Source organism: Trichechus manatus, unplaced genomic scaffold (assembly GCF_000243295.1).
Source record: "Trichechus manatus latirostris isolate Lorelei unplaced genomic scaffold, TriManLat1.0 scaffold00051, whole genome shotgun sequence".
NCBI classification, from domain to species: Eukaryota; Metazoa; Chordata; class Mammalia; order Sirenia; family Trichechidae; genus Trichechus; species Trichechus manatus.
This window is the reverse complement of record NW_004443987.1, coordinates 150,776-161,125: the sequence shown is the minus strand read 5'-3', so window position 1 is coordinate 161,125 and position 10,350 is coordinate 150,776. Positions and strand designations below refer to the sequence as shown.

The 10,350-nt window shown below is 44.4% G+C and overlaps 1 protein-coding gene across 1 annotated transcript in view; it reads left to right on the top strand.

The window, feature by feature from the left end:
• The first annotated feature begins 236 nt into the window (after positions 1-236).
• The window catches only part of LOC101342413 (nuclear RNA export factor 3-like), a 158,178-nt gene continuing 148,064 nt past the window's right edge, over positions 237-10,350 (top strand). Inside the window, exon 1 of the mRNA XM_012555875.1 lies at positions 237-369. Coding sequence (XP_012411329.1) covers positions 237-369 — 133 coding nt within the window. The remainder of the gene's footprint in view (positions 370-10,350) is intronic.

The window sequence follows — 10,350 nt, the reverse complement described above, 5'->3', positions numbered from 1 at the left end:
AGTCCCTCAGGGAGTTTGGATGTGTCTATGGGGCTTCCATGACCTTTCCTTGTACAGGTTGTGCTAGTTTCCCCTGTATTGTGTACTGTAAAGACAAGACTTTTGTTGGCTGTGCAAAGACTAAAAAGATGGACAGTGCCCTGCGTAGTGGTGGTGGTGGTGGCAGGGAGGGAGGGAGAGGGCCACCCTCTGCGTTGCTGATAATGGGAGGGGAAATTTGGGACTCGAACTCACCAATGACGCGGACTCACGTGACCAAGAGCCGATGTGCTGCTGTCTCGGTCCAGATAGCGGTTCCAACTCAGGTACCAGCTCCCAGCGGACTGTGGCCAAGGAAGGAGGAGGAGGACGAGGAGGAAACTGAGGTGGGTGTGAGGGTGAGCATTAATTGGCAATCCATGGAGTGGAAGATGGAGATTAGCAGCACAATTTTCAAGTTCAGGGCGCTAATCTGTTTCCCCAGGGGGACACCTGAACCCAGCCTCTCTCTCATTTCGTGCCTTGTAAAAGGCAGGGCAGTGCCAGCAGCAGAAATGGTAGGCGTTAGCGACTTGGAAAGGCGGAGGGGTGGAAGCAGTTTTGAGGAAGCAGAGCGATGAGGGACTGTGAGTTGAGAGACAGGCCTGACAACCTGGACCTGAACAGGGAAAGGCTGGGGTTTGGACCCACCTTTGGGTGTTGGTGCACCTACTGAGCACTCAGTCCACATTGTCTCCTTTTTTGTCTGTCTGCCTCTAGCTTTGGTCTGTTTGTGTCTACCGGTCAGTCCATGAGTGGTGGGTTGGGGATGCAAAAGGAGAAGCCCAAAGCCTTACTTCCTTCCTTGCCCCCCCCCCCCGCCCCCCGCCCCACGCGCGCCCTAGATCCTGTTTGGCTGCAGCTTCAGACTCCCGACCCCACCGCGCTCTCATTAGCTTAAGGGAGACCTCTGAGATATTCGCACCAGCTGCAGCATGGGCGGTACTCAGGATTTGGGCTTGATGGCGGCGGGACTGGTGATTGGGGCAGGCGCCTGGTACTACATATACCAACTGACCTGTGGTGAAGAGCAGAACAAAAAGAGACCGGCTGATTTAAAAAACATTAATTAATCCTGCCTAGAAAAAGTTTAGAAAATACAGAAAACTGTAAGGAAGAAAATAAAAATAAGCCACTAATACTTAACCACTACTCTTCTTTCTGTCTAAGAATGTGGATGCACCTGTGTGTTTATTTAACATTATTGCAGTTATAGTCTTTATGTTGTCCTGGAACTGTTTCTTTCAGGTTACATTACAGGGTATAACTTTTCTTAGTAAAGGAGAACGCTTCATAAATATCCTGTTAATGATTGCTTCATAATAGTGAAATATAATCATAACATTCCCTTTTTGCTGGTCTTCCAGGTAGCAAGCATAAAACTTAGTTCTCAAACTAAGGTGTGAAAGAAATATTAGATGTCTTTATTTTTCTAAAATGTACTACTTTGCAGACTCTAAGTCCCCATCCTGCCAAGATGGCAGGACATCTTATCACAGTGATTTGGGAGGCTCCCCTCACTGACTAGTGCCAAGGTTCTGAGGTTACATATTCCCAAGATATGATGGGATATCTTTCCATACTAGTTATAGCTGTGATGCTTATCATCCCAGTTTTCATGAGCCCTTCAGATGGGTCAGTGAGGCAGTGTCTGTTCCATGCTTCAGGTAGACGGCACAAGAATGTGGTGAGGCTGGGACTCCAGACTGGGGTCTAGCTTCCCAGGTGCATCATGTGGCCATCAGCATTGAGTTCCTACTATTTCCTCTGGGCTGCCAGAGAGCAGATACAATCTACTCAAGGGACCCAGAGACCTCTCTCTCCTCCCCTCCAGTGAGAAGGTGGATTTCTTTTCAATCTGGGGCAATCTCTCACTTCCCAAGCTCTGTTTTTCACAATACGTTTGAGGATTTTTGGAAACAAAACCCAGGAAGTTCTGCTACAAACTTTCTCTGAGGCAAGGAGGTTCAGTCTGCTTGACTGAGAAAGGGAAAGTAAGCACACAAGGAGATGAAACATAAATTAGTATCCTGGTGTCTTAAGCAGGGTTCCCTAGAAGCAGAGCCTGAGATGGGAATTCTTATGAAAGTAGTTTATTGAGGGAGTGTTCTCAGATGAAACCTGTATGGAGGCGAGGCTAGAAGCATAGGGCAAGAGAAGAAGCTAGACAAACATGGAGTTGAGTTGAAATCTAGCCTCAGCCTGAGCCCAGGAGACCTCTGGAGCGTGAAAGGCATCACAGAATTGACCTGCCTTGAGACAAGGGAGCCAAGCTTTTCTATTCACTGACTGCAAGCCAGGATGTGGGAGAAGGGTGCCATGAGGGGAGGGAGGTTTTAATTTCCCAGGTATCTCTGGACAAAGTGGCTCTGAGAAGGGTGCAGCTATGAATCTTTAGAAGGCAACACTCACAGCAGCTAGGGAATGGACGCACTGGCCCAGTAAAAGGGATCTGGGTAGTGTACCAATAGTGTCTTCTATGTCAAATATAACTAACCAATCACATGCTAGCAATGAAAATGTGTTTCCTATCAGTGTGCCTTCCTCCCTAGGAGGCCTTCATTTCAGCACTACTAGCTGTGGAGTTTCTTCATGGGTGCAGTCTACCAGGAAATGGCCAGCTTCCCCATAAGCAAAACAAAAAGAGGAGCGTACTTGTGTTTCTCTAAGCTCCTAGTGCTTGTCTCAGAAATGCTCCCCCTCAGACACTAGTTTTCTCTCTCTAAGTTGACTAGGAATTCAATTTCCTCCTTCAATGTAGGAATTTTGAGGGGGTCCTCGTGACCTGGTGGCACAGTGGTTAAGAGCTTAACTGCTAACCGAAAGATCAGCAGTTTGAATCCACCAGCAGCTCCTTAGAAACTGTCATGGATTGAATTGTGTCTCCCCAAAATATCTGCCAACTTGGCTAGGTCATGATTCCCAGGATTGTGGGATTGTCCACCATTTTGTCATCTGATGTGATTTTACTGTGTTATGAATCCTATCTCTATGATGTTAAGGAGATAGGATTAGTGGCAGTTATGTTAACTCAGTCTGCAAGATAAATCTACAATTTAAGCCAATCTCTTTTGAGATATAAAAGAGAGAAGCAAGCAGAGAGACAGGGGACCTCATACCACCAAGAAACAAGAGCCAGGAGAGTAGCACATCTCTGGACCCAGGGTCCCTGCATGGAGAAGCTCCTCGACTGGGGAAGATTGATGACAAGGGCCTTCACCCAGAGCTGACAGAAAGAGAAAGACTTCTCCTGGAGTTGGAGCCCTGAATTCAGATTTCTAGCCTACTAGACTGTGAGAGAATAAATTTCTTTGTCAAAGCCATCTACTACCGGTATTTCTGTTATAGCAGCCCTAGATAACTAAGACAGAATTTGGTACCAGGAGTGGGGTGCTGCTCTAACAGATTCTTCAAATGCGGAAGAAGTTGCCTTGAAGAGACTGTTGGTGGAATTATTGATGTCAGACAATTCTGGTGAGGATTCATAAGGAAGTGAGGAGAGAAATGGCAGCACCAGAACCAGGAGACCAGCACGAGACAGCACTGGAGCCAACCCACAGAGCAAGACAATTGAGTGCCTTTGCACAGGAGGCTTCCTGGCGGAGTGGGGTGCCTCTGGGCACTTATCAGTGGAGCTGAAGAGCTTTGAAACACTTGCTCTAGCAGGGAAGACATGGGCAGTGAGGCCCAAGGGGCTGAGATGCCCAGAAACCTGCAAGCAGAAGCTGAAGCAATAAGGAACACAGGAAGCAGAGCTGCCTCAGTCCCAAAGGGTATGACCATGACTTCTGAGGTCTCAAAGGGTGGAGTCGCCACTCAGACAGATTAGGAGAATGGGGCTGCCCAAAGCTGATGGAGCAGAGTTGCCTTTCCAGTGGGCCTGGAAGGTGGAGCTGAAGCCCAGGGCCAAGGAGCCTCCATTCAGAATCTGGAGAGTGTGGCCAATACTTACAGACTGGAGGGTAGGGTTATTGTGTAAATGGTCTCAGAGAACAGAGGATTATTTTCAAAGCCTTGAGGGCTAACGTAATGTGTTCTGCTGACTTGCTTGGTGCCTGTTATGCCTCCTTTCCCTCCAATTTCTCCCATTTGTAATGGAAATGTCTAGCTTGTGCCTGTTCCAACATTGTAGTTTGGAAGCAGATAACTTGTATTCTAGATTTCACAGATGAAGAGCATTTTTTGGATTTTGGACTTGGAGTTGAATTAAGACTTTTGCTATGATATGATGGGGTGAATATGTTTTACATGTGGCAAGGACATGAATTTTTGGGGGCTAAAGGGTGGAATGTCATGGATTGAATTGTGTCTCCCCAAAATGTCTGTCAACTTGGCTAGGACATGATTCCCAGGATTGTGGGATTGTCCACCATTTTGTCATCTGATGTGATTTTCCTGTGTTGCGAATCCTATCTCTATGATGTTAAGGAGATGGGATTAGTGGCAGTTATGTTAACTCAGTCTGCAAGATTAATCTACAATTTAAGCCAATCTCTTTTGAGATAAAAAAGAGAGAAGCAAGCAGAGAGACAGGGGACCTCATACCACCAAGAAACAAGAGCCAGGAGAATAGCATGTCCTTTGGACCCAGGGTCTCTGTGCTGAGAAGCTCCTCGACTGGGGAAGACTGATGACAAAGGCCTTTCCCCAGAGCTGACAGAGAGAGAAAGCCTTCCCCTAGAGCTGGAGCCCTGAGTTTGGACTTCTAGCCTACTAGACTGTGAGAGAATAAATTTCTCTTTGTTAAAGTCATCCACTTGTGGTATTTCTGTTATAGCAGCCCTAGATAACTAAGGCAGAAACCCTATGGGGCAGTTCTGCTCTGTCCTATAGGGTTGCTATGAGTTGACATCGACTTGATGGCAACGGGTTTGGTTTTTTTTTGGTTGTGACACACAGTTTAGTACTTGGTGAAAATGTGTTCTGCTTGTAAAGAGATTAGAGGCTGGTACAAAGGTAGAGGGAGATGGGCAATCATTTATATGAGGCAGGCTCTTCAGGGTCAGTTCTGGAAGCGATCTACTGTGGACCCTCCCCTGAGGCCCCGTATGAGGAGGAAGCTGGTAAGGCACAGCCCTTCAGTCCTGTACTTCCTAGGTTCTAGGCTTTTAGGGGTAGAAGGTGCCTTGGAGGAGTTTAAATTTTAATCCCCCATCTTGCTGATAAGGAAAATTCAGCATCATTTATTTTTGTGGTTCTCTCACTCCTGGAGTGCTGCCAGAATTTGGGGGCCAGGGTATATCAGGGAGACAGGCCCCTCCACATGAGTTACTGCTGAGACACAGTGTCCCAGATTGCAAAGTTATTTCAGGCTCAGTGGCTCTGGTGCTTCTGCACTATGCTAGGGCAACAGAGATCTTTGTCAAACCTGGACTTGCTAGACTTAGGACCCAGTTTCCCTTGTACATCTCATGACTGTCCTATCTGAGACTTACTACATCTTTGAGACACTGTTGGTGTGGAATACAGGCCTTTGCTTGCTCAGAAGCCCTCCTTTCTTCAACTCCACTAACCTGGGAGAAATTCCTGTCTCCTTAAACCATGAATAATGTTGTTAAACCTGACATATGAGGTCAGGAGACAGTAAGTAAGTTAACCAAGACCCTATAGACAGTGATGGGTCATTGGATAAGTCCTTTCTTACTTATAAACCCATTACCGTCAAGTCGATGCCAACTCATAGCGACCCTATAGGACAGAGTAGAACTGCTCCATGAGGTTTCCAAGGCTGTAAATCTTTATGGAAGCAGACTGCCACATCTTTCTCCCTCGGAGCGGCTGGTGAGTTTGAACCGCCAACCTGTTGGTTAGCAGCCGAGCACTTAACCACTGTACCACCGGGGCTCCTTTTATAGCATACAGCCAGTTAAAATAATTAAATATTGAGACATTTTACTATAATTTAATTTACTTCCCTCTCCTAGACTAGTTTTATTTATAATTAAAGTTATATCTTCTAATGTTGTGAGATAAGTAAATATTTTATCACATTACAGGATATTATAGGACAGTCTATAAAAAAATGTCTACAAAGCAAGGATTCCCAAGTCCCAGCTAATGGCCTATATTTATTCAGTATAAGCATTTCTCCCACAACCACGCTTTTATAATTTAAATTGGATATAACATGATTGATCAGTTAGGATACATAATTTGTATTATGCAAAGAGTCGCTGATAATAATGCCAGTCAAAATCAGGAGACACTATCACCTGTATTTATTTAAAAAATAAGCTATTAAATTTAAGCTTAAGACAAACCACTTGGTTGAGATGCCTTTAAGCTTTATTTATCCTAACAGTGGGTGATAAAGGTGATAAAAATTGATAAGAATGTGTAAGAAGGTTTGTTGTAATGATGGAGCTGGTGGCAATAAAGAAAAGAAAAGCTATTACTCCTGAGAAAATGCTGTATTTGTTCACTGAATTTGTTCACTGAAGTCTATGTTTTATAGCTATACACTTACAGCTCTAATAAACTATTTATTATTTAAATTCCTGCAGCAAATGTAACTTTGTTGTTGCAAATCTCAACTTCTTTAGACCTTAATTCTACTTTCCCTGTTAAAACAAATGCTTTTAGAAGAGAATTTTTGAAAAAATAAAGGTTTCTTTGAAATTCAAATCCTTTTTTAGAGGAGAGCAAGGTGTGCTTGTGAATTACGTGAACCAGTAGGTAACCATGACAATGTTGACTACTAAATGGAGAAGTGCCTTTCTGTTATCTGGAGCTACGAAATGCCATAAAAATGTCTTTCACCTATTTTGGTTTTATCTTACAGGGTGAATCTAGAACTGTTTCATTGACTGATCATACAATTAAAATCTCATCAAAAAGGATTCTGAGACTCCAATCTGGTGGAATGTCTGAGCTTCCCATGTAGTTTATGTTGTCATATATTTACATCAGATGGTATCTTGCGAAAGGGTACCCTTACCTTGGCCTCCCAGAACCAGCACCTAGAACTGCCCCATCAGGCTCCGAATAGCCTTGTGCTTCCTCCTTACCTAGAAAGTACAAAGTTGATTATAGATCATGGAAACAGTATGCTTCTCAGGCACGCTTTCTTCTTCCTGATGCCTGACATAAAAGCACTGGTGTAGCAGATCGTCCTGGAGCAGGAATAGTAACAATAAAAAGAATTATGATAATGATAACAGTAACAAAAAACAAATGTGATGATAGCTTTCTAGGTGTTATCTATTTCAGTCTTCAAAAAATTTCATTGGAGATAGGTATTAGTTTAGAGATGAGGAAATAGAGACTCAGAAAAGTTAAGCAAATTTGTTAAACTGTGCATAGCTATTAGTGGAGGTAGGGTCTGAACCCTCTACAACCTACACGCTTCACCACTAGATTAAGCTGCCTCTTATTGTACGTGTCTAGGAAGCCCTCACTGGCAGGCTCTTGCAGACAGAACCGCACAAAACCAACTGGACAACTGGGGGAGGGGAGGAAAAGAAAACAACCATCCCCAAAGAAGAACACCTCGAGTCCTTAAAGGACCAAAGAAGACAAGAATAATAAAAGGATGAGAAAACCCCCTCCCCAGCCGGTCCCATCCCTGAAACACAGACACGCAGTAAGTAGGAAGCCATAGTAGGAAGGAAAGAAATAACATTGACTATGGGCTGTATGATCTCAGTCGTCCTCCTCCTTTCCATACCATGTGACATATATTTGACCTCTGCTGTCTGACAGTTTCCTCCTGTTCTCCAGTTTCATGGTCTGGCTTCCTCTAGTTAGCTGACCGGCCCCTGGGGTTCTGTAGGCTGACGACACATCCTCATCTCCCAGCACAGACCTCTCACCTCAACTCCAGATCCATATAACGAACTGCTCACTGAAGAGCTCCATTTGGAGAACTCACTGGCTCCTCCAATGCAACTGCTGTCAAACTAGGCTCCTCAACTTTCTCCTCAAACCTGTTCTTCCTTCTCCTCCACTCAGGGTCCTCACTCTCAGCCAAGGGCATCGACACTCCACTGCCTCATCTCTGCCTCCCATCCATCCTGCCTCTGAAATGTCTCTCAGCAGGCCTTTCCTCCTTGGTGACCACATGTGCCAACCTTGCCCAGGCCACCTCTGTCCTGGATGACAGCAGCAGCCTCTCAACAGGTCTACCTGCCTCTGCTGCGGAGGTGAGGGGGTGGGCCTGGGGAAAGCTCTAATACACTCTGCAGCCGAAGAGATCTTCCTGAAATGGGAGGCCTCTCATGTCAAGGGCTGGCTCCCCACTGCATTTGGGATATATTCCAAACAATCCTAACATGGCAGCATGGCAGACAAGGCCTTCCACAGCCCTGCCCCTGCTCACTTCCCCTTCAGTCACGCTGAGCTTTTTTAAGTTCTCTGAATGCATCACGCTCCCTCTCACCTCTTTGCCTTTGCATGTGTTGTCCCTTCTGCCTGGAACACACTCTTTCTTCCCCTTCGTCTGGCTGGTTCCCACTCAGGCTTGACTGGCACGTCAGGTGTGTGCATATTCTGCTGTTAGACCTGGGCAGGCAGGCCTTTGATGGTGTCCTACGGTCTACTCTTCACATGCCCTGTGGCTGGCTTCTACTTGTTTAGCTTTCAGAGGGAAACCTTATCTCCAAGCCCTTGAATGTGCATATGTATGTGTGTGTGTGTCTGTATTTTCTCCCTTAAAAAAATCTTGGTTATAGAATGTTTTAATAATTTATTGCCAGAGACTAAGTTTAGCCTCTTGTCTCTATCCATGCATTCCTTTAATCATCTAGTGTACTTTCTCATGACAGTTCTTTATTGATGCCCAAGGATATTTGCGGCCTTATATTTCTTATAAGAATAACATAATAGTTATAACTTTGGGCTGTCTAGTTAGACTGCGTAGATATAAATCCTGGTTTGTCACTACAGTCATCCTGTGGTATCCAAGGGGGACTGGTTCCAGTACCCCCTCCCAGGATACCAAAATCCGAGAATACTCAAGTGCCTTATATAAACTGGCATAGTATTTGCATATAACCTACGCACATCCTCCCGTATACTTTCAATCATCTCTAAATTACTTATAATACCTAATACAATGTAAATGTTATGTAAATAGTTGTTTTCTCACAATTGAAGACTTGCTCTGGAAGGTAGCCTTTCTCTTCTAGGAGTTTCTTGAGCTCCTCTGGGAACGCTGATGTTGCCTGTGCATCAGCCAATGCCAATTCGCCAGTGATCTTGAAGTTCTTCAGGCTGCAGCACTTCACAGAGCTCGACAGCCTGCCCTTACTAGCCTGAAACTCCTCCCTCTCGCTCTCCTCGGCTCCCTCACACTTAGGCTTTGAGGGATTGCTCTGACCACTTCATTGCTTTTTAGGAGCCATTTTTCCACAGAAACAAAAGGTGCACACAACACAAGCAGCGAAGTAACGAGATGCAAGGTGAACAATGCTCAAACAATGAGTGTAGGAGACTGAGGATCTGTGAAATGGCGGGAGGCTACAGCAGAGTATGCCTACACATCACTTCATTGGTGTGCATTCAGCGTAGTGCTTGGTACATGGCAAATTCAAGTTTTGCTTTTTGGAAATTTTTTTCCGAGTATTTTCTATCCGTGGTTGGTTAAATCCTCCGATGTGCAACCTGCTAATACTGAGGGCCAACTGTATTTGTATGACTTTGAAAAAGTCACTTAATCTCTTTGTGCATTTTCCATGTGTGAAAAATTAAGATAACAAACATTCGTTTCTCATAGGGTGATTATGAGGTATATATAATACAACCAGTATAAAATGCTTAGAGCAGCCTGGCACATAGTAAGTGCTCAGTAAATTTTAAGTTGTCATTCTGGATGCCGCTTTCCCTTGCATATGTCTTTTCTTCCAGAGAACAAAACAGCTACTTTCTATGCAATTTAAAGTCTCTAGCCATTGGCTCTCTTCCAATCATTTTTTTCAAATATACCTTATTATCTCAGCTTCCCATTTAGTTATAAATTTAGAGTTAAATATATCTGAAGATTATTATAGCTTTAAAAATCACAAAAGAATTAAGGAGAACTGGTCAGTGCTTATAGGTCCCTGGGTGGTGTAAATGGTTTGTATTACTAACGTAAAAGTTGACGATTTGAACCTACCCAGCAGCACAGCAGAAGAAAGGCCTGATGATCTGTTTCCATAAAGATTACAGCCAAGAAAACCCTATGGAGCAGTCCTACTCTGTAACACATGGGGTTACCATGAGTCAGAACTGACTCAATGAAAATAAGTTTGGTTGTTTTTTCTCCCCCCCCCCAACGCCCCCAGTCTTTTCTTTTTTTGCTTTACATTTTTTTAAAAATATTTTATTGTACTTCAGGTGAAGGCTTACAGAACA